Source organism: Orcinus orca, chromosome 9 (genome assembly GCF_937001465.1).
Source record: "Orcinus orca chromosome 9, mOrcOrc1.1, whole genome shotgun sequence".
Lineage (NCBI taxonomy): Eukaryota > Metazoa > Chordata > Mammalia > Artiodactyla > Delphinidae > Orcinus > Orcinus orca.
In genome coordinates, this window is record NC_064567.1 from 103,192,118 (window position 1) to 103,216,050 (window position 23,933).

General features: G+C 49.7%; 1 protein-coding gene across 6 annotated transcripts in view; it reads left to right on the top strand.

The window, feature by feature from the left end:
- GRB10 (growth factor receptor bound protein 10) overlaps positions 1-22,395 on the top strand; it is a 202,741-nt gene extending 180,346 nt beyond the window's left edge. For all 6 annotated transcript variants that reach the window (XM_033402270.2, XM_033402271.2, XM_049715147.1 and 3 more), the window contains 6 exons: positions 1,275-1,352; positions 2,298-2,414; positions 3,286-3,352; positions 3,565-3,652; positions 16,977-17,070; positions 19,509-22,395. In XM_033402270.2, coding sequence (XP_033258161.2) covers positions 1,275-1,352; positions 2,298-2,414; positions 3,286-3,352; positions 3,565-3,652; positions 16,977-17,070; positions 19,509-19,655 — 591 coding nt within the window. In that variant the 3' untranslated portion in view covers positions 19,656-22,395. The remainder of the gene's footprint in view (positions 1-1,274; positions 1,353-2,297; positions 2,415-3,285; positions 3,353-3,564; positions 3,653-16,976; positions 17,071-19,508) is intronic.
- Positions 22,396-23,933: the final 1,538 nt, after the last annotated feature.

Consider the following 23,933-nt stretch of genomic DNA (forward strand, 5'->3'; position numbering starts at 1 on the left):
TTCTTGTCTCCGGGACCAGAATTCCACTCTGCAGCTGTTTGAGTATGGGCCTGTTGGCAACAAAACTCTCTCCATTTTTGTTTGGTATATTTTTATCTTATTTTGATTACTGAAGGAACTTTTCACTGATGGTTGAATCCTTGGTTAGAGGTTATTTTCTCCTGCATTTCACCCATCCCATTGTCTTCTAACTCCCATCATTCAAGTTAAAAAGTCAGCTGTTCCTCCTCTCATAGCTTCTGTGAAAGTAAAGTGTGTCTTCCTCCAGTTGCTTCCAACGTTTTCTCTTTGTCTCTGTTTTCCATGATGTTCCTGGGTGGTTTTGTTTGTTTGTTCGTTTTTGTTTTGTTTTTATCCCACTCCTAGATTCTGTAGCTTGGTGGGATTTTTTTAGTTTTGGAAAATTCTTGGCCCTTATCTCAAACATTTCTTCTAAGCCGTTCTCTCTCTTCCCCTCTCATGGGAGTGCAGTTGTACCTGTGTTAGACCTTTTCATCATGTATGTTAACTTTAGAAACGAGTACTGCAGGGCCTCAAGCTGGAAATGAGCTTGCATCCATAAAGGACAGTGAGGAGGAAGATGCAGCCCACTTGATACCTGAGTCTTCCCTTCCTGACCTTGTTTCTTTTCTGTGTGGTTTGAGTGGGTAATTGGGGAGCGTAGGTTGGGATGTTGGGAGCGTACGAGACTTTGCAGGACCCGTAGTGCTTATTTCCTGGGGAAATAAAGCACGAGCCACCGAGCTGCTTGGGCAGGGAGCCTGGTGGTTAGGAAGAGCGCTGGTTTGGGAACAGGCTCGTACATTCAGATCCTGAATCCCTACTTTACCAAGACCTGGAGCAACTTGCTTCACTGCTTTGTGTTCTGTTATTTGTAAAATGGGGATAGAGTACATATTTCGTAAAATGGAGAAGATTAAATAAAAGAGCAGCATAAAGCGCTTAGAAGAGAGCTTTGCCTGTAGCAACATTCAGTAAGGTTGTTGTTCTTCTCTCATCGTTATTACACTGTTACTGCCCTGCTTACTTTCTGCCCACCCAGGATCCCAAGACAGTCGGCGGTAACTGTCTATGGAGTGTTGGTGGTGGCAGGCCCCAGAGACAGTGCTCTGTTGGGTGTTTGTGCTTGAGTTCACCAGCCTGTTGGCAGGGATTGCTCATTGTTCTGTATGACTGTTGCCCCCCACGGCCGTGGGTTTGCCACATCTGGGGCTTTGGGGGCTCCCGAGGCCCGCCCTCCCAGTGGCTGACTCTGGCCTTCCTTTCCCCTTCAGTATGGAATGCTCCTTTACCAGAACTACAGAATCCCTCAGCAGAGGAAGGCCATGCTGTCCCCCTTCTCAACTCCAGTGGTAAGTAAAGCTGCCGGCTCCAAAGCCAAGTTCCTTCTCAGCTGCTGCGTCAGCATGTGCTGTGGACATCTCGTTTCCGACGAGGCTAGGCTGACCAGAGAAGCTGCAGAACGAGCTTGTGCGTTTCAGAGAAGCCAGAATATCTCTCCACCTTGCGTTCCCAGAAGGTGGACCTGGTCGTCCCAACAGCATGCCTGCCGGGAGCAGATTCCTCTGCCACCCTCACCCTGTCCCCACGTCTCAGTAGATGGCTCCATTTAAGGGCTCTCTAGTCACGTGCTCAGAAATGTCGACAGCAACTCTCAGCTCCGCTGAGGAGCCGCCTTCCCGCCTTCGCTTTTGTCCATTTCAGCTGTGGGACCCGTGGTGCTGTTGACCATGACGCTTAAGTCTTTCTCTGTGAGAATTGAGACTGTAGTGAGTCGTCTTGTGTTCTCAGGATGGACTTTAGTTCCCAGAGGTGCAGAAATGCTTCATCCTCTCCAACTATGATCTTAACAGTCCCTCGATGTCCATTCCTAGATGTCACACTATCCCACAGAACGAGTCCCTGTGTTTCCCTGAACTAACTTACCTGACTCGGCTGTGGTGAGGGCTGGCTTGCACTTGACGTTTCCATTTCCTTGATGAGTTTTAGTGCACGTTCGGGACCCCGTGAAACGCCACACAGTCCCAATCCTGTGGGTACCAGCAGCCTCACCAGTGGCCTTCGAATACCTCGAGGGGACTGGAACGTTTCTTTGTTCTTCTTGAGAAAAACCCAAGCCATTTTTAGTCCAGGGCGCTTGCGGCACTGAACGTTCCATCTGATCCTTAGAGAGTTGGGATGGTGGAGGGACTTGCCCGTCTTCTCCTGCCCCTCCCCAGGCACGCCGTTCTGTGGGTTCCCACCTGCTCCCTGGCTGCTTCCCTGCATCTTAAGAACTCACGGCCTCTCGTTTCCAGCGCAGTGTCTCTGAGAACTCCCTTGTGGCCATGGATTTTTCTGGGCAAACAGGAAGAGTGATCGAGAACCCAGCTGAGGCTCAGAGTGCAGCCCTGGAAGAAGGCCACGCCTGGAGGGTAAGGCCATGGCCCTGTCCCGCCAGGACGGGCTCCCTCGCGGTGGCCACTCCACGCCTGGTCTGCCCCCCGAAGAAGGGCTGTGTGCTGGCGTCAGGGGGTGAGAGGCTGGGAGGGTGGGTGGCTGTGAGTTCTCAGCTGCAGGAAGCCTTGGCCCTCCTGGGCTCCTCCATGTGCCCAGCACCCTGCCACCCCACCACCCTCGTCCCGTGGGGGGAGGGGCAAGGCGCAGAGCCCTGGGTTCCCCCGGCTCGCAGCCCCGTTCCTGCTGGAGTCTTCCGGGCGGACAGAGCGTGAGGCCAGGTATTCCGAGTGTGGCTCGACCTCTAACTAGCTTCACAGCCTTGGACAGTCTTTTTACTCTGAGGCCCACGTTCCTAATCTCCAGATGGATGAATATCTCCCAACTTCCAAGCTTTTCTGAGCTTTAAAGACAGTGTACAAAACACAAGCCCACAGCTCTGGCTCCGAAAGCCTCCGCCTCCTTCAGCCTCAGAGTGCGCAGAAAAGGAGAATGCACCCAAAGCCACGACCAGTGTTCAGACCTGCCCGAGTTCCCTGGAAAATCTCGTGCTTCTCTCCTAAGATGTATTGGGAATTTCACTCCATGTCTTGTGTGTGACAAACACGTCTCTGCTTCCATCCTGGAATCCTTAGAAATATACTAGGATGGGGATGCTTCTGGTTTTGTTTTTAACAACTGCCGCCTGTAAGCTGTCTGTCCTTGTGGTCACGTGGGACTGAGGTGTCTGTCATTCCGTGGTCGAGGGCCCTGTCACCTGGCCTGCTCCCCACCCCAGCTGTGTCCCGGGTGGCGTGCTGTTTGTGTCACTCCGCTGTCTTAGCGCTAACGTGGGGATTTCTTTTGCAGAAGCGAAGCACGCGGATGAATGTCCTCGGGAGCCAGAGCCCCCTCCACCCTTCCACCCTCAGTACAGGTAAACGCTGGCATCTTAGCCTGATGTTTTTGTACATAAATAAAATAAAAGTGCTCCCAACCCTCCCCGAGCTTCCCAACGTTGTCCAGGCCCAGAGCGCAGCACGAAAGCTGCGGCCACGGAAATCCGGGCCCCGTGTGGACCTGAGTGAGCTCGCAGGGCAGCCGCTGTGCGTGGGCCCCGGGCTACCCACCTTTCTCTGTTTCCCGCAGTGATTCACAGGACACAGCACTGGTTTCACGGCAGGATCTCCAGGGAGGAGTCACACCGGATCATTAAGCAGCAGGGACTCGTGGATGGGTAAGGGACACGACGGACAGGGTGGGCGTCCGCTGAGGGTCTGCTGGGCTCAGCTCCTCAGAGCATCCTGCCGTGGGGTGCGGGGCTGGGCAACGGTTGCAGCCTCGTTCAAAGAGGAGCAGTGTGCTCAGGGAAACGAGGATGCTGCAGGGTTTGCACAGCTACGAAGTGGAGAGAGGGATTGCAGTCCATTTCTGTCCACACGCTAAAATCATTCTCTACCTCCTTGATGAAATTCGAACAGATGAAGAACGCACGTTGCTTCTTTTGGATCAGTAAGGCAGTGGGCCAGTGGAAAACCGTATCTTCTTGCCTACACCTTTTGCTTTCTGCCTTATATCATTGGCCTTTGCCCCAGCCACCCCAGATCTTAGTGACGCAGAGCAGCAAAGCTGTATCATTCCTCACAGTTAGGGCTGCTTGGGTGGCTCTTCCCACTGGGGCCAGCAGAACTCACGTGCCTGGTGGCCAGTGCTGGCCGTGGCTGGGTGCCGAGGTGCCTGGGCACAGGCCTCTGGCAGGTTAGCCTGGGTCCATCATGGCCATCACGGGGATCCCAAGGGTAAGAGGTCAACCCCAGTGCACAAGCACTTCTCAAGGTGACACCCCCATAGTCAAGGCAAACCCAGCAGCCAGGCTCAGCATCACTGTGAATGAGAGGAAGCTGCCCCGGGTGTGGCTGCGGACATGTGAGTGACCGTGACCGCGGCATGGTCCCTCCCGAGCTCAGCCCGAGTCGTGCCTCCACCCCCACCCCCCACCCCCACATAAAGAGGCCCAGACGAGTTAGTTGGATGCCCTGGTCCATCCTTGTCGTGGCTGCCTCTCACTGGGTCTACTCAAAAGACAGGCTCTCGGGAGCTGCTCAACTCACAGCAGTCCTTTTGTTCTTCAGATCCTTCATCTTTAAAAAGTTTTATCATGGAACTCTAAAACTTCACATGAGGGAGGAGAGGGTGAGGAACCCTGTCTACCTCTTGCCCAGCTTCAGAATTTGCTCACCTGAGCTGGTCTCTTCCCCTTCCTACATTTTTATTATTTTTTTCTCCTCTTCTCCTCTTTGCCTTCCTCTCCTTCCTTCTAACTTTTCCCACTTTGCTTCCTCTACTTTTTCCTTCTTCTGAGCTGTTTTAAAGGAAACCCCCGACGTTCGGAATTTTTACCAGTAACTGTATTTCAGTGAGTGTCTGAAAAATAAGGACCCTTTTCTTCTGAGACAACCGCACTATCGTCCTTGCATCTAAAATAAACAAGAATTTCTTAGTGTCCTCAGAAGTCCCATCGTGTTCACACACACGGAAGTCCTTTAAATGTAGTTGGTCTAAAGCAGGATCTACCCGTGGCGTCTGGTTGAAGTGTCTCTGTCTCCCTTAATATAATAGTAGTCTCCCCACCACTCCATTTTCTTTCCTTTTTTTTTTTTTTTTTATATCTTTCCTTTGTTGAAGAAGTAGGTCATTTGCTAATTGTGTACCTGTGGTTTCTTTGACTGTGTTCCTCTGCCTCCCTCGTTTCCTGTAAAGTGTGGGCAGAGGCTTGGTTAGACTCAGAGCCTTCTTCCGAGAAGGCTTCTGCAGAGCTTCGGGGCTGCATGTCTGTACTGCCCACTTCCTCATCCCGGGCTGGGCGGGGGTCTGGCGTTGTCAGCTGGGCCCCCAGTCCAGCTCCCAGCCCCCTACACCGAAGGGTCTGAGCCGCTGACCCCGCCCAGGTTTATTGTTTCGTTAGAGGTCACAGAGTCATTGTTTTCTAATTCTGTTATTCCTGCATCATTCCTTAGCTAAAACCCTTTTCCTTGTCACAGATTTGTTTTTCTGGGAAAGGTAGCTAAGTGCTCGGTTTTTCTCTTTGTCAGTTTTCAGGATCACGGTTTCGTGTTCTGCCATCTTCCGGTGCTTACAAATGAGGTGTTCCATTTTGGTTTTTAACTCTCATGATGAACTTATTAGATACTATGTGTTTAATTTGTTTCAATCCAAGCTTAAAGTTCTTCATGTTCCCTATGCCCTCTTTTTGTCCCATGGGGCAGGCCTCTTTCAAGTTGGTTCCTGAGTTCTTTTGACCCAACACTAATAGCGTTTGCTTTCTGGTGTGACACATTCTCCTAAGGGCCCTAATTCTTTGTCGTGGAAAATGGCGTCTGGAAACCAAATCGGTAGGTCTTTTCCATGGACAGAACTAGGACATAGGCTTTTTAAACTGAAAAATAGATTACAGGTTCACATTGATATTGCCAATTCAAATGGAAAATTACAGGGTGTGTACGCCTTTGATTTTATTGTCTCTCTCTTCTCTTCCTCTGAAAAATCTTGCTAATGACAGTCGCTTACTTGTTTTACCTCACTCTGTACTTGTCTGCCGTACCCCATATCACATCATGAAAATACTGATAATATGACTTCAGTACTACAGAATTCACACGTCTTTGCAGCCCTTTTGATCCTTAAGGAATAGTCCAGGCAGGTCATGTTAAAGTACCAACCTTAAGGTACTTCTTCTCCGTGGTTCCACCACCAAACTGCCACATCTTCAGGTTCATTCCTCTGTTTCTGATTTTTGTTAAGCGGATCTGATTTATTTCCTCTTCAGTTTAATGCTGCTTTTAAAACTATGTAAAACATCGCCTTGGTTCCAAAGTCAAAAGGTATAAAACCAGGTACTTTGCCTGGTGACTCTGCTCTGCCCCCAACTCCACAATGGGTAAACATTTTCATCAGTGTTTGTTTGTTTATCCTTCTGTTGTTTCCTTTTAAAAATATAAGCAAAACCCATTTGTTTCTGTAGTCTGCCTCATCTTAACGAGGGCATGTACTGGCCACAGAGGTCCAACCCTGAGTTTAGCTGCAGCCTGAGGATGCTGGGGTAGGATGGCCAGGAGGGCTGCCCCCTTCCTTGTCCCCTGCTGGGTTCTCTTTCACACGATAGAGCTTCATTGTTTCCAGGCTTCTGTTATGACACACCATGCCCCATCTTCATGTTTTTGCTAGTGTCTCTTTGCCGGTGAGTTCAAAGAAGTGGGAGTGTTGATCAGAGGCTGGGTCTCTAGCATATGATTAAGGGCCAGTTTCATTTCCAGTCCTTTTTGTGTTGCTGAACTGTTGGTACATACTTGCCCAGTTTTCTACATCCACTTTTTTTGTATATACTGTTTTTTTTAATTAATTTTATTTATTTTAAATTTTGTCTGCTTTGGGTCTTCGTTGCTACACGCAGGCTTCCTCTAGTTGCAGCGAGCGGGGGCTACTCTTCATTGCGGTGTAGTTGTGGCTTGCGGGCTCTAGCACGCAGGCTCAGTAGTTGTGGCGCATGGGCTTAGTTGCTCCGCGGCATGTGGGATCTTCCCAGACCAGGGATCGAACCCGTGTCCCCTGCATTGGCAGGCGGATTCTTAACCACTGCGCCACCAGGGAAGCCCCTACATCCATTTTTTACAAACATTTTTTTCCCAGGTTGTCATTTGTCTTTTTGACTTAGCTGATGGGGGTTTGGGTTTTGGTTATACAGTTTTTCTAAATATGGTCAAGTTTATCTTTTCTGTCCTTTAGCCTGTATCTTTCTGGATTTTTGAGTCATAGTCATATAAGTTTTTCCTGCTTCTCAGTCACAAAGGAGTTTGCTCATGTTATCCTCTAGCGCTTGTATTGTTTCTCTCCTCCCTTCCTTCCTTCCTTTTTTTTCATGATTACTTCCTCCTTTTTTGCTTGTTCATTTTTGTGCGTTTAGATCCCAGGTACATTGCAGAATTTATTTATCCCGGTGCACTGTTTAAGGATGGGTCTGATTTTTTTTCCCATGTGGCTGTACAGTTGTTCCAAACGACTTATTTGAAATGTCACTTGATCATAGAACAGTCCCTTTTAGAGCCTTAGAGATGACCCCTCCTGACTACAAACAAGATGCTTCTCCTCTGAACTTTCTGCCTAAGAGAGAAAAGCCTACCCTCCGCAATTCCTCTCTTAGTGATGTTCTTTGCCTGTAGGTTTGTGTGTGTCTCCAGGGCTTCAAGGACAAGATGCTTACCCATTACAGCCCTAAATCCTATCCAAAGTGAGCCCTCGGATGTTCTCGTGGTGTCCCATTTACCGTATCATCTGTGAGATTCGTTCCAAGGAAGCCAAGTGGGTTTGCTTACCAGGTGACGTAAGTCATAAGCCAATAATTCAAGAGGCAAGTGTGAGTAGAAAGGAAAGGTGCTTTAATCAGAAGAAAAGCCAGCAATCTGGGGAGAAGGTGGACTCATGTCCTAAGACCAACTCTGAAGATTCTGCTCAGCCATGACAGTTTTTAAAGGGAAAAACGGTGACAGGTGGAGAGGAAGAGTCCCAGTGAGTCATCGAGGCAGGAGGTTGGGTTCTGCATCCTTCTCCATTGCATGCAGACTGACTGATTCTTCAGATGTTATCTTGCCAAGTGATCTGCCTGCAGTATTGCTAAGGGGGCTGTTGAGGGTAGAGAGCCAGTCTTTTTTTTTTTTTTTATTCATTTATTTTTAATGACTTATTAGAACAAATACCTATAGATATCATTATATATATGATATATAAATTAATTATACAATATATCATGTATTAATTATTAAAACATACTCTGGTAAATATTATATATTCAATATGAAACAGGAGGAAAGGGGGCAGGGCACAACCTTTAAAAGAATTACATAGCCCGAGGACACAACATAAACTGATTAGAACAACATAGGTCCAAGATGGCGGACGAGTCTACTTCCACTAGACCTTGAGCCTCAGTATACACTCATTGTAACACATCAGCAAGCTAAGCGACACACCCACAGGTGCCACGACAGTTCCAAGGATGACCATAAAGGTCAAAAAGTGGGCGGTGGCTCAATTCCTAGAAATCCCCACCCCTTCCCCAAAATAGCTGGAATACTCCTCCCACTCATCAGTGTATGAAATTACTCACCCCTATAAAACTAACAACCCCATACCCTGGTGCTGCCCTCGCCTTCTTTTTTTTTATTTTTTTTTTATTTTTTTTTATAGGTATACCTGGATTTAATTCTCACTTCTACCGCTTGGTAGCTAGATAGCCTTAGGCAAGTTTCATACCTCCCTGAAATTCACTTAATTCAGTCTGTAAAATGGCATAATAACTTAATATAGCATCCTTTTAGGAATTTTAAATCAGTTCTTGAAATAAAAGTACACAATATATAGACAAGTATGGATTCCTCAATAGATGTTTGACCTTTCATTTCTCCAGTATCCCACCCGCATCAAATAAAGAAAAATACTTTTTAAAATTTACGAATATTTCATTGTTGTAAAGTTAAAGCCAAAAAAATAATCAAATGGCCTACTATCATACCGTTAGAAGAAAAAAAAAAAGGTGTTCATGAGAGTTCCATATTAGAATACAAGTTTTCCTTAGGCACCTGTTTATGTATGCTATTCTGCTCTTTACAATAAATAATTAAATTTAAAAGACTTAATTCCTCACTTTTAAGACCTTATTAGTTTACAAATTACATATTGACCTATGCTAAATTTTATACCGACCCATGCTAATGAATTCAGTACAGAAAACAAAAAACACTGCACTCAAGCAAACTACATATATATATATATAACTTATATGAGAATTGCTACTCCAGCTTTCTTTTGGTTTCCATTTGCATGAAATACCTTTTTCCATCCCCTTACTTTCAGTCTGTATGTGTCTCTAGGTCTGAAGTGGGTCTCTTGTAGACAGCAAATATATGGGTCTTGTTTTTGTATCCATTCAGCCAATCTGTGTCTTTTGGTGGGAGCATTTAGTCCATTTACATTTAAGGTAATTATCGATATGTGTGTTCCCATTCCCATTTTCTTAATTGTTTGGGGTTTGTTATTGTAGGTCTTTTCCTTCTTTTGTGTTTCTTGCCTAGAGAAGTTCCTTTAGCAGTTGTTGTAGAGCTGGTTTGGTGGTGCTGAACTCTCTCAGCTTTTGCTTGTCTGTAAAGGTTTTAATTTCTCTGTCAAATCTGAATGAGATCCTTGCTGGGTAGAGTAATCTTGGTTGCAGGTTTTTCTCCTTCAACACTTTCAATATGTCCTGCCACTCCCTTCTGGCTTGCAGAGTTTCTGCTGAAAGATCAGCTGTTAACCTTATGGGGATTCCCTTGTGTGTTATTTGTTGTTTTTCCCTTGCTGCTTTTAATATGTTTTCTTTGTATTTAATTTTTGACAGTTTGATTAATATGTGTCTTGGCGTATTTCTCCTTGGATTTATCCTGTATGGGACTCTCTGTGCTTCCTGGACTTGATTAACTATTTCCTTTCCCATATTAGGGAAGTTTTCAACTATAATCTCTTCAAATATTTTCTCAGTCCCTTTCTTTTTCTCTTCTTCTTCTGGAACCCCTATAATTCGAATGTTGGTGCGTTTAATGTTGTCCCAGAGGTCTCTGAGACTGTCCTCAGTTCTTTTCATTCTTTTTTCTTTATTCTGCTCTGCAGTAGTTATTTCCACTATTTTATCTTCCAGGTCACTTATCCGTTCTTCTGCCTCAGTTATTCTGCTATTGATCCCATCTAGAGTACTTTTAATTTCATTTATTGTGTTGTTCATCGTTGCCTGTTTCATCTTTAGTTCTTCTAGGTCCTTGTTAACTGATTCTTGCATTTTGTCCATTCTATTGTCCATTCTATCTCCAAGATTTCGGATCAACCTTACTATCATTATTCTGAATTCTTTTTCAGGTAGACTGCCTATTTCCTCTTCATTTGTTAGGTCTGGTGGGTTTTTATCTTGCTCCTTCATCTGCTGTGTGTTTTTCTGTCTTTTCATTTTGCTTATCTTACTGTGTTTGTGGTCTCCTTTTTTGCAGGCTGAAGGTTCGTAGTTCCTGTTGTTTTTTGTGTCTGTCCCCAGTGGCTAAGGTTGGTTCAGTGGGTTGTGTCGGCTTCCTGGTGGAGGGTACTAGTGCCTGTGTTCTGGTGGATGAGGCTGGATCTTGTCTTTCTGGTGGGCAGGTCCACGTCTGGTGGTGTGTTTTGGGGTGTCTGTAGACTTATTATGATTTTGGGCAGCCTCTCTGCTAATGGGTGGGGTTGTGTTCCTGTCTTGCTAGTTGTTTGGCATAGGATGTCCAGCACTGTAGCTTGCTGGTCGTTGAGTGAAGCTGGGTGCTGGCGTTGAGATGGAGATCTCTCGGAGATTTTTGCTGTTTGATATTATGTGCAGCTGGGAGGCCTCTTGTGGACCAGTGTCCTGAAGTTGGCTCTCCCACCTCAGAGGCACAGCACTGACTCCTGGCTGCAGCACCAAGAGCCTTTCATCCACAGGGCTCCTTAATTTGGGATGATTCGTTGACTATTCAGGTATTCCACAGATGCAGGGTATATCAAGTTGATTGTGGAGCTTTAATCCGCTGCTTCTGAGGCTGCTGGGAGAGATTTCCCTTTCTCTTCTTTGTTCTCACAGCTCCCAGGGGCTCAGCTTTGGATTTGGCCCCGCCTGTGCGTGTAGGTCGCCGGAGGGCGTCTGTTCTTTGCTCAGACAGGACGGGGTTAAAGGAGCCGCTGATTCGGAGGCTCTGGCTCACTCAGGCCGGGGGGTAGGGAGGGTCACGGAGTGTGGGGCGGGCCTGCAGCGGCAGAGGCCGGCGTGACGTTGCAGCCTGAGGCGCGCCGTGCGATCTCCCGGGCGAGTTGTCCCTGGATCCCGGGACCCTGGCAGTGGCGGGCTGCACAGGCTCCCCGGAAGGGCGTGTGGCTAGTGACCTGTGTTCGCACACAGGCCTCCTGGTGGCGGCAGCAGCGGCCTTAGCGTCCCATGTCCGTCTCTGGGCTCCGCACTTTTAGCCGCGGCTCGCGCCCGTCCCCGGAGCGCTCTCAAGCAGCGTTCTCAATCCCCTCTCCTCGTGCACCAGGAAACAAAGAGGGACGCAAAAGTCTCTTGCCTCTTCGGCAGGTCCAGACTTTTCCCCGGACTCTCTCCCGGCTAGCCGCGGTGCACTAACGCCCTGCAGGCTGTGTTCACGCCGCCAACCTCAGTCCTCTCCCGGCGCTCCGACAAAAGCCGGAGCCTCAGCTCCCAGTCCCGCCCGCCCCGGCGGGCGAGCAGACAAGCCTCTCGGCTGGTGAGTTCCGGTCGGCCCGATCCTCTGCGCTGGAATCTGTCCGCTTTGCCCTCCGCACCCCTGTTGCTGTGCTCTCCTCCGCGGCTCCCAAGCTCCCCCACTCCGCCTCCCGAAGTCTCCACCCGCGAAGGGGCTTCCTAGTGTGTGGACACTTTTCCTCCTTCACAGCTCTCTCCCGCTGGTGCAGGACCCGTCCCTATCCTTTTGTCTCTGTTTAGTTTTTTCTTTTGCCCTAACCAGGTACGTGGGGGGTTCCTTGCCTTTTGGGAGGTCTGAGGTCTTCTGCCAGCGTTCAGTAGGTGCTCCGTAGGAGTTGTTCCACGCGTAGATGTATTTCTGATGTATCTGTCTCCCATATGTTTCTTAATGTCGAGCCAGTCATTTTTTAACTGCTTCATTCTTCATTCTTACCTCTTTTTATCCAGGAAAAGAATCAGCAGGTTAGACAAGGCACGGTGTGCGTTCAGGAGAGCATAGGTCAGGAGTTAGTTTCAACTGCCTAGTGATTCATTCCTGTAATTAGGTTCTTTTAACATTAGAGGGGGACAGGAAAGGGGCAAAAGAGCTGCTTTTGACAACGCCAGAGAAGTGAAGGTTCCACAGGACGTGTCACTTGGTGCCGTGGCCACAGCATCCCTCCTGGGGCCCAGGGCCGTGGCACCTACATCCCTGAGGGGCTGACACATCCAGGCACAGGAAGGGGACGCGGGGGACCAGTGTGTTTTGAAGAAGCTTCCCCAGTGGTTGTGAGCTCAGGCCCAGCCGGCCCACTTTGTGTTAAAAGGAGCTGTCCTCGGGCAGGGGAGCCTGGGGCGGACAAACTGTGTCTGTCTTTCAACTTTTCCTGGAGTCTAGCGCCAGTTGGTGAGGTTGCCTCTGTCCAGCCTTGGTGAGAAGTGCGGGCAGCCCTCTGCCACCTTTCCTCCCCCGCCCGCCTTGTTTCTGTCTGTCCTCCCTGGGGTCTGAGTTGCGTCTAAGGTTATCATTTTCAATCCCAACATCCGGCTGCTGGCGCTTTAGCAAACCAAAAGGCAGGGTGATGGGACATCGCCTGAGGTGTCATTGCAGTGATGCCACATCGTCCGTTCATCCCCTTGTTCAGGGCGGAAATGTGCTGGGAAAACAAGGTAAATTAAATCATCAATTCCTAGTCCTTACCCCTCCCTGCAGAGGTAATGGAGGGAAGCCAACGTAGAGAGTCAGACAACAAGCAGAAAACAGCGCTGGAAGGCAGGCCAGGACAACCGCTACAAAACCCCGCTTCCTAGACCTTTAGCCTCAAGTCACTGATGGAGTTGGGGTGGGGGGGCTGGAAAGAGACAGCAGAGCCTGCAGTCAACCCGTGAGGCGGCTCTGAAGTCCGCTGGGTCCGGGCACCCCCCGCAGGTGACCCGTGTGCGTGTGCAAGCATGGGTCTGTGCACACGTGTACGTGTGTGCGTGTTGGGCTCGCGCCCCCGGGCCTGCAGGGCCTGCCGCGGGGCCGGCACTCGCTGGCTGCCCCCTTCCTTCCCCTCTTTCCGCTGACAGCCCATCCCAGAGCCTGGGACGGAAGGAGCTTTTCAAGGGGCCAGTCCCGCGCTGTGGGCCCCCCTGCGGATCTTCCCCCGGGGCTCCTGTCGGGACCTGCGGCGTTTAAGCTCTGTGCCCCCCGTCCCGCCCCTGCCTCATTCACACTCAGGGTCAAGCCCCGCCACCCCCTTCTTGTCCCCTGTGCCTGTCTGTCATGAGCTGGTCCCTCTGTCCGTGCCCCAGGCCCCTCCGCTGGGTGGAAGGCAGCGTCTTTGTCAAGACTTGAGTTCTTTGCAGCTCTCCCTCCCCTGGGGCAGAGCGGGGTGCCGTCCCAGGGCTAACGCAGCCAGCTCAGAAGAGCGTAGGGTGTTCACCGGCCACGGAGGAACCACCTGCGCACTTGCTCCTGCTGTGCCGGCGCTCCTCCCTGGTTTCTGCTGGCTGTGTGACCTTGGAGAAGTTGCCTGACGTCTCTGGGCCCTGCTGCCCTCACTGTAAAATGGGGACAGTGACAGGGCCACTGTGAGTCCTGAGCGAGACGGTGTGTGCAGTGCCAGGACTGCCACACACCCGAGCTGTGCTATCGCTCTGATCTCCCTCAGCCCCTTTGTGCTTTCATGAATGGACACGTGAGCCTTGGCTCCAGTCCTCACATTCCTCAGCACTTTCGTTCCATGCTCCATTCTGATGACCTAAGCAGAGGCATCCGTGGCATGTTAGCCCCCAGCCTGGTCTCTGCAGTAGCCATCCCCCGGCCTGCCCCGAAATCCCTGCGCCTGTGGTTTGCTGGTGGCGATCACCAGTGTCTCCAGTGTCCACACTGACTACACAACAGCCCTGAGCGTGTAGATGGTCCTGCAGGAGAGGCCGGCAGGGCAGCAGCCTGTGATCTGAAGCTCCTGAGTGTCAGATCCAGGAATCTCGCTGACTCCTAGGCCCTACCCCCTTTCCTCCGTGTGGATGACCGTTAGGCAGGACCTGTAAACCCAAGCCGGCGGGGCAGCCTCAGGATCTCCCGGGTCACACCCCAAACTGGAAGGCAGGCGGGCAGCGTCCTCCTTGGGGCTCAGAAGGAAGCATCAGGGGATTCATTGAGGGCTCAGGTGAGGAAGCACAGCCCCAGCTTCTCCTCCGGGAAGATTGAGCCCTGCCCATCCCCAGGTTTCTGCTAGTGAAACACTCGGAGAAAAGGGCGCAGACTGGGAGGCGCAGACGCGCAGCCCTGCCCAGGAGAGGAGCTGGCCCTCTCGTCTTCCTGCCCTCGGGCTCCGCCGACGCCGAGCGCATCACACGGGGGCCCAGCTCCAGCTCCGAGACCCCATGTCTCCCGCCCGCCTGGCCCAACGGTGCAGTAGCATCCCAGTTCACACCTCCAAGGTGTGTCCTGCAAAATGCTATCAAAGAGGGGCTGGTATGTAGTAAAAGATGCTGTAAAGAGTCAGGTAAGATAGGAAAACTCATGCTGGGGCCCTAAGGGTGTCGGGATGAATATCTACATTCTAAAGCCTCCAAGCCGTCCTGTAGTGAAATAAACCGTTTTTACCTTTTATAACATGGGATTTCCCAGGCTTATGTAACTGCCTTCCCTCTGACATTACAATCTAGAAACTGACGGTTTAGCTGTTTACCACCATTTGGTGTCTAATACCTTTAAAGTATGTTTCCTCTCAGGCCATTTCTACTTTGTCTCTGGGATCAGGGCCTCTTCCTTTCTAAAGAATAACTTGGTCTTCCCATCTGATTCCAGATTTGTTCTGGAATCATTGTAAAAGCAATGACTTATGCTTCTTGGTGCTATTCTAAGTTTTAAAGTAATTTTTTAGTTAGAGTATAATTGATTTACAATATTGTTTTGGGTTCAGCTGTACAGCATAGCAATTCAGTATTTTTGCAGATTGTACTCCATTGTAGGCTATTACGAGATAATGGGTATAATTCCCTGTGTTCCACAGTGCATCCCTGTCACTTATCTATTTTATACATAGTAGTTTGTATCTGCTAATCCCATACCCCTAATTTGTCCTTCCTCCTTCCCTCTCCCCTTTTGGTAACCACGACTTTGTCCTCTGTATCTCTGAGTCTGTTTCTGCTTTGCATATGTATTCATCTGTATTAGTTTTTAGATTCCACATACAAGTGATATCATACAGCACTTGTCTTTCTCTGTCTGATGTATTTCACTGAGCATAATACTCTGTAGTCCATCCACGTTTCTGCAAATGGCAGAACTTCATCCTTTATCATGGCCGAGTAACACTGCATTGTATATATGTGTGTATGTACCACATCTTCTTAATCCAGTCATCTGTGGATGGGTACTTGGGCTGCTTCCATATCTTGGCTATCGTAAATACTGCTGCAGTGAACATTGGGGTGCATGTATCTTTTCAAATCAGTGTTTTCAATTTTTCCATTTATATGTGTCCAGGAGTAGAATTGCTAGAGCATAGGGTAGCTCTATTTTTAGTATTTAAGGAACCTCCATCCTGTTCTGCACAGTGGCTGCACCAATTTACATTCCCACCAACGGTGCAGGAGGGTTCCCTTCTCTCCACAGCCTGGCCATCACTTGTTATTTGTAGACTTTCTGATGTAATTTCAAAATGTAGAAAATTTGCAAGAATCATATAATGGATTCTCCTGTGCACGTGTTACCTAGGCACCTGAGTCGTGAACCTCGTAGCACCTTTGCTTTGTCATGTTCTCTCTCTCATTTTTTTATCAGAACCGTTTAGGAGTCAGTTGTAATTATTTCAATATAAAATTTCTAAAAACAAGGACTTCTCTTAGGCAGCCACAGTATCATTATGAAACATAGGAAATTAACGTGAACGTGGTTCGGTCACCTGACATCCACTTAGATTTTACCAGGGGTCCTGGCTGCGTCCTTCATCACCAAGGAAAAGAACTTCTTGGCCTCAGCACCGCCCTGGACCAGCACGTGTCCTGTCTTCCTTTGTGTCTTGACACTTGGAGGAGCCAGTGAGGACAGAACGTGTCGGGTTTGGCCGTCTGCTCACTCCCTGGAGGTGACGCTGAGTCACCTTTACTGCATCCCGTCGGGAGGTGCTGGGGTGGATCGTCTCATTCCTGGTGGTGGTAACTCGAATACCTGAAGGTGGTATCCACCTGAAGGTTACTGTGTGTCCCTCTGTCATACACGTTAGGCGGTAGATGCTGAGACTATGAAAATATTCTGTTTCTCATCAAACTTAGATGCCGGTTTCAGCATCTATTAAAGATCTCCTTAATCAAGTGGCCAAATAGTGGTTTTCTAATTCATCATCCTCCTCTGTTTATTTAGCTGACTTTCTGCTCTTAGGAAGAGCTTTTATTCCTCCCCTATGATTCATTTATCACACCAGTGCGGACTCATGGACTCTTGTTTTGGTCTGTGGGTTATAATCCATCCGTTCTGTTAAGGTACTTGGGCGCCCCAATTGGGCCACATTGCCTCTGGGGCCAGCTTCCTGATTTTCTGGCACAAAGTATACCAGCGTCACCTTGTACCTTCCCTGCCTCAGCCCTAGAGGTGTGATGTCCCCACGGAGCCCTGGTTCCTTTCAGTGGAGAGTGACAGAAAGCACAGTCTGGATGAGGAGGGTGGTTTAGCTCTACAGCTCACTCAGCTCCCCAGACCTCCTGAAGCATCATATATACATACAGATTCATATATATATTCAGTCTGGACTTTCTGAATTAACAGTCGATTGACTCTTTCCATTCCCAGGCTTTTTCTCCTCCGTGACAGCCAGAGTAATCCAAAGGCATTTGTCCTCACGTTGTGTCATCATCAGAAAATTAAAAATTTCCAGATCTTACCTGTAAGTATTGATGTTTTTCACACTAATTCTTATTCTTCTGTGTGCCGGTTTTGTTCTTAGTGCAATTTTCAAGGTCTCAACTAAGCAGACTATGAAACAGTAAACATCAGACAGTTTCAAGCTCACCGGTGAGATCCTTTCAAGAGTTTCTTGAGAGGTTGGTTCTTTGAGCTTGGGAACGGTGTTTCCCTAGAAGAACGCTGAAAGTGGTGGCGTTGTACTGTGGCCCCGACATGCCTGTGTAGCTCATAGGTGCCCCCGAGACAGCACCCGATGGGAAGAGCAAGGTCAGGTGATGGGCAGACACAGAGCAGAGCCGTTAGCCCAGGACCTGGTGCAGGAAGGATCACGTGTGGCTGTGCAGACGCGTGCTGTTGGCCACTTAATCTCAGGATTTGTCTGACTTGTGCTGTATGGACCAGGGGGACTCAGGAAGCCTGTAGAAAACTGACCCATGGCCCCCAAAGAGAAGTGTTAATCCTTCCACTGGGTCCTTGGATCAGAAAACAGATTCTCCCTTTGAACAGTTTCAAAAGCCTCGTTATTGAATATGATGTATTTGTCAACACCACTCTCTTAAAGGACGATGGTTAGATTTGCCGAATGTAACTGACCTCTTCCATGTGCCCAAGTTCAGATTCTACTTCACGATTTGGGTGTTGTGTGGGAGACAGTTGTCAGCACCTCCGAGAATGCGTAGTCCCGTTGGGGCTGAGATACACAAATTGAATACCAAATGTCTTATGTACACTGTACGTATAGATGTGGTTGTATAGAAGTGGTCAATTCTGCAGGTAATAACAACTCTCGTGAAATGTTTCCTCTGGAACCCGGACCTGGGAAATATGCTGCTGAACGAGGGTGGCCAGATATAAGTCTGTCCTTTACAGAGTGAAGGCCTGAGAAGGCTTGAACCAAATGCATCCGTTTCACATAGTGGGACCTGGCGTTTTTCAAGGGTGCTCGAGCCCAGGACTTCATACTGCCTGTCTGGAGAGTCATGCAGGCACAGGAGGCATGAACGGGAGCGGGAAGGGCAGGCAGGGCTGGCTTTGGTGACCTGGGGGCAAGCAGCCTGCCTGGCACTGTCTGTTGAAGTCGCTCCCTGCTGTGCCCGATGCCCTCACTGTATAAACGAGGAAAATGAGACCCTCCCAGCTCTCAGTGGCCTGTCCTGGACCACCGGGAGGGACAGACTGTGGGTTACAGCCCAGGCTTCACAGATTCCACAAAACATGGTAATAAGCAAACCTGGGGACTGTTGTTCACGGGAGAGTGCCCCATCCACAGTCCTTTTTGTTTTCCTCCTGCATTGTATTATTGACCAGATGTTATTCTCTTAGCCTCAAATATGAAATAAAATGAAAAAGTACTGGCCAGCAGAATATGTAATACCATTGTCCCAAATAACCCCAAATCCTAGAATTATCAGACAGACAGGAACTTGAGAAGTGTAGCAACGAGAATGCAACCTCAGGGCTTAAACACAGGCTGTGGATGTGCTTGGGGCTCCAGAGTTTGTGGATTAAGAAGTGGTTCTTAGTTTATGCGTCCACACAGGTTTAAGGCTAACTTCCTCTGTGTGAACAGTGCAGGGCAACTTTCCTGACCACAGTGTATTGCAGTCATTGATCTCAAAATTCATTCAGTTAAAATCGATGTGAATTCATTTCTGGGAGATATTGTAGATGTCCTCCATTTTAAGAAAAATAGCTACCAGATATTCCATGACCTGGGCCAGGTTCTTCTCCTACATGATCTCATTAATCCAACATTTGCTTTGTAATAGAGCAAAGTGAACGTCAGAGGGGTGAAGGAGGTTGCCTGGGGTCCTACTGTGAGAGCCCAGGGCTGTGTACTCTTACACGAGCATGCTGTATGCATGGATACTCACAGGTTAACTGGTCAACCTCACCCTCCTCCGTGGGCTGTGCTGAGTGCACGGACACTCACAGGTTAACTGGTCAACCTCACCCTCCTCCTCCATGGGGTGTGCTGAATGCATGGACACTCACAGGTTAACTGACCAACCTCACCTTCCTCCGTGGCATGTGCCGAGTGCACAGACACTCACAGGTTAACTGGTCAACCTCACCCTCCTCCTCCATGGGGTGTGCTGAATGTGTGGACACTCACAGGCTAACTGGTCAACCTCACCCTCATGAGCACATGAGCCAGGAGGAGCTTGGGGTTCTTGCCCATGACCAGCTCAGGAGCAGGGGACCTTCTCTGCCCGGCAGCTTAGGGACCTGGCAGCACCCAGCACAAACCCCTCGCCCCCTCACCTCCTGCCCTGACGTTTTCTAGCTCACCTCGCCAGCTCCACGTGTGTCCCTTAGAGCCTCACTACGGGTGGACAGCACTAATCCTGACTCTGGGGCCTGTTCTGTCCCAGAGCTGTGGCCTCTGACTTGGCAGGTCTTCTTGTGTCTCTCTAGTGCGAGGATGACGGGCAGACCTTCTTCAGCCTTGATGACGGGAACACCAAATTCTCTGACCTGATCCAGCTTGTTGACTTTTACCAGCTGAACAAAGGGGTCCTGCCTTGCAGACTGAAGCACCACTGCATCCGCGTAGCCTTATGACCTCAGGTCTACCCTGGCTGCAGGCTGGAGGACGCTGACACTGGAGTGAAGAGGTCTGTGCATCGTTCGGAACACACATCTGTCTGCACCTCGGGGCTCGGAGCAAGTTGGGTGCGTTCGGCGCTGACCGACCACGATCGACTGGTTTGTTGGACTTGACGATGATTTGCTGCTGCAGATCCAGCAGGGCCGCGCCCCTCTCGCTGGCCTCATCGGGGAGGTCGGAAGACAGCAGACTCGAGCATAAACTGGAATGATGGTCTTGGCTGGGCCGTGGAGGCACACGAGCTGGAGAGAAGTGATGGGAAATGAACTCTCGCCCTGGAATAATCTTGACAATTAAAACTGATATGTTTACTTTTTTGTATTGATCCCTTTTTTGCACTCCTTGTTTTCAACATTGTATTCAGCTTATGGCAAGAGGGGCCGTGGCTTTTCAGTCTGTGCGAGATGCAAAGACAGTTGCGAAGTGGTAGCCCCAGAGGCTGTTTGCAGAGGGTGGTGCCCACCTTCTGCAGGTCACTCCCAGGCAACCGGCACCCTAGCCCTCCCCAGTTTCCTTGGAAGCTTTTTTGATACAAAAGGTGTTCCTGTGGTAGGCATGTGGCATGCTCTGTGGCCAGGCAGGCGGCGTGGTCAGCCAGCCCCTGCGCTGAGCACGTGCCCCTTCTCACGCTGTCACCTGATTCCACGTGCTGTGCCCTGCACACTGCAGGTGGCTTGTTCCTTGGAAAACACCACGCAGGGCTGAGTGGTTGCCCGTAGTTGGCCGCAGGCCCGCCTGCCTGAGACACAGTGGGTACCCACCACCCACCCATGGTGGACACCAGGCCGCCTGGCCCAGCTGCAGCCCTTCCAGCCTGTTCTAGGACCATCACTGCCTTACCCCCTCTGCAGTGGTGCTGGCCTGGCAGGGCTGCCCTCCCTCCTCCAGTGGATCAGATGACCTAAGAGGAAGTGGCACCTGATTGGTCTGCTTCCCTGTCGAGTGGGTTTCCATGGTGACAGAGATGGAGACATTGGAGAGGGCAGCCCCGCAGCCCAGTAAGAGAAGGTCTTGCTTGGTGGCCTCCATCCTGCCAACGGCCCCGAGCCAGCCCGTGCGAGGCGGTGGGTGGCCCGTCGGCTGGCCCAGGTCAGGAATCCCTCACAGCAGTATCGGCTGAGGACAGGTTACCAAGACAACTCTGCATCCCGCTCCAGGAGCTGAGTCAGACGGTGGCTTGCGTTGTCCCCGTCTCCGCCCTGTCCCCTTAGCCGAGTCTTGCGATGTGAGGGTAGCCTTGTCTCTGCAGAGCAGGAAAGGCTCCCCTGACAGGCAGGCAGACTACTTGGTGAAGGACGGTTTCTTTTCCCCAGATCACGGTTGCCACGCTTCCATGGCCCCTCTGGCCTGCTGGCCACTGGATCCCCTGGACCCCGCCCAGTGCAGCACTTCCCAAGGGACACACATGGCTTAGGACACAGTGACACATACCCGCTGTACCTCAGTCTGTGGTATAGACACTGTATGTTAGTTGACTAGCCACACTCTACTTGTTTTCCATGAAGTGTCTACTTAGACAAATGAAGCATTTTTAGTAAAACATGTTTTTAACCATGAATGCTCAGTTGCGTTGTTTTTTTTGGTTTTTCACTTTTTTTGGTTTTTCTGTAGCCTGTTAATCTTTCCAACCGTCGGCAATTAGGTCATTCTCCAAGTCATCCCTGGCAGCCTGCTTCCGTTGGAGGGACTGATGCTCCAGTTACACCATTACACATTTTTCTCTTCACCGGTTGGAGGGAAAACCTTTAAAAAAACAAAAATCAAGCACAAAAAAACACACCTCTCCAATTTCTTTTTTCTGTTTACATAGACCAGTCTCCACCAGTGAGATGACTCACTCCCCTTCCAATAGACAGCTAGTATCGGCAGTATTGCATATTTATAAATATACGTTTTATTTAAAAGCAGAACTAAAGCTTGACTCTGACGCACAGTTCTGTGTGTACTTCCTGGCCACGGTGAACTGTCACAGAGAGTGACCCTCCCGGGGCCCCAGCCACCTCCCTGGTACCGGGCAGCCGGGGATCCACCTGCAAACAGGCAGCCCCTGCAAGAAGCAGGCGTCCAGCCAGGTCAGCCAGGGGCTGAAGGACATTCGACTATTATTTTTGTATTTAAATGACATGAATGTAAACGGGACAGCTCAGGGTCGTTTTGGAGCCTGTTGACTTTTTAATCTCTGCCTGTGATTTTCTGTTCTAAATGGAAACTCCGTGTAGCAACCTGGTCTGAATGGAGAAGGAAAACGCCAAATGCTTTGGGGATTCGCGCTAAGTAGGAGAGCTCTGTGACCTTATGCGTTAGAGTTCCAGAACGTTCTTCCGTCTGCTAAACCTTGAAGAAGTATGTGCCTCAGTCTAGATGTTTTGTCTTCTCTTTTCTGCACTTAATACCTGAGGGTTTGACCCATGGGCACACCTTTGAGGGAGTGGGGCTGGCTCGTGGGGGCTGTGATGTCACAGTGCCACCTGCAGTGACCGTAGGATGGCCTGACGTGTAGGCGTTTTCAGGGATTGCAGAAGGGATGAACTGAAGAGACAAAACCTTTATTCCATGTGCTTTGCTCCTTTCTGTACATAGCTGTTCGCCTCATGAACCTAATTGTAAACGTTCAGGTATTTTTGTACAAATAAGGGACTGATGTTCTGTTTCTTGTCATTAGAAATAAACATAAATACAGTGTTCTTCATTTTCTATTGCTTGTAATGTCTGTTTCTGTACTTAAAAGCCCTCGGGCTGGTCAGCCAACGAAAACCTTGGGAAGTGATTTAGGAGATGTTAACAGCGTGCCTCTAACCTGGCCGAAAACTAGTTACAGAGGAACGGATGGGATGTGCAGGCTGGCGTGGCCCTGCTGGGTGGGCCCCTCCTCGCATCTCCTCTGCGAGAACAGAGCCCGCTGAACGCTCCAGGAGGAACCAGCTCCCCATTCAGGTGTAGCAAACACCTCAAGAAACTCGTAAAAACTCACATTTGTTCGCTCCAATGGCACGTTTCCCACCGCAGCGAGACAGTGACGGTGCGAGAACCTGGATTTCAGTCACACAGGAAATGGGCAGAGAGAGTAAGAGAGTGGATGCCCTGCGTCTCTGCTCCCACAGGGCCTCACCTGGGGGTCTGAGGGCATCGTCACGTAAGCCATCCTTGGGCCTGACGCCTCCTTGCACCCCACCCGAGGCAGAGAGTCTCTTGTTGTGAGCCAGCCTATGGCAGTTTGAACTCTCCCATCACTTGTTTTCAGAATGTGGGTCCTCAGTTTCGGGGAGCTCATCCCTCTAGGGCAGGCTGCCCTTAGAGCGAGAACAATAATTCGTAACTCCCTCCTCGTGAGGGGGGCGGGGGGCTGGTGTGTGAACGTGTGTAGGGTGTGTGGCAAGGGCTGTGTGTGTCCGCGGCGTGGGAGAGGAGAAGCCAGCGTGCCGTGTGGGGCGCAGGTGAAGGGGCTTGAGGAAGGCTGGACGTGGGCGGGGCAGGTGCAGAGGCCTGTGAGAGTCTGTGTGGCGAGAGAGTGCACGGGGGCGGGATGTGCAGTGTACAGAGATGAGTGACAAGGAAGAACCCGCCGTTTCCGTCCTCCCCAGGGAGGAAACGCTGGGCCAGGGTCCAAAACGTAGCAAAGGTACGACTTTAAACTTGATCTCGCTGCCTTGATCACATTTTTTATTGGCTTTTTAGAACCCATTTTGAGTGATTTGTAAAATTATAAGAAGAATTTTTTATGATAAAAGCGTTCACTTGGGAAATGTAAACAGGAAAATATCCTACCGCCTTGGGTTTTGGAACGGTGAACTCATAGCCACCCTTCTCATCTTGGGAATTATACAGCATTAACAAGGACAGGAAACAAGTGGGAAATCCATCCTTGGCAGAACTGGGAACATGGAAGAGGGGCTACTCACCAAGGCGGGTTGAGACCAACCCAAGGGCAGGAGATGCTGGTGGAAAATCTGTGACTGCAGAGCTCAGCCAGGCCCTCAGGGGGCACTCCAGGAGGAAAGACACACCTGGAAGGGGCACTACAGACCTTTTTGGGAAACAGCGAGACAGGTATGGGGTCCATGCTGAGTTACCGGTGACATTCCCCCCTCCACCACCCCGGGGATGCTGTGTGTACTTTCAATCTATAAATAGATCCAAGTCTTGTTTGATCTCTGAGAGATTTCTTGAATTACATCTAAATATATTTGTGTTACATCACTGCAGGTCTTTTTTTTAAAGACAGCAATTATATG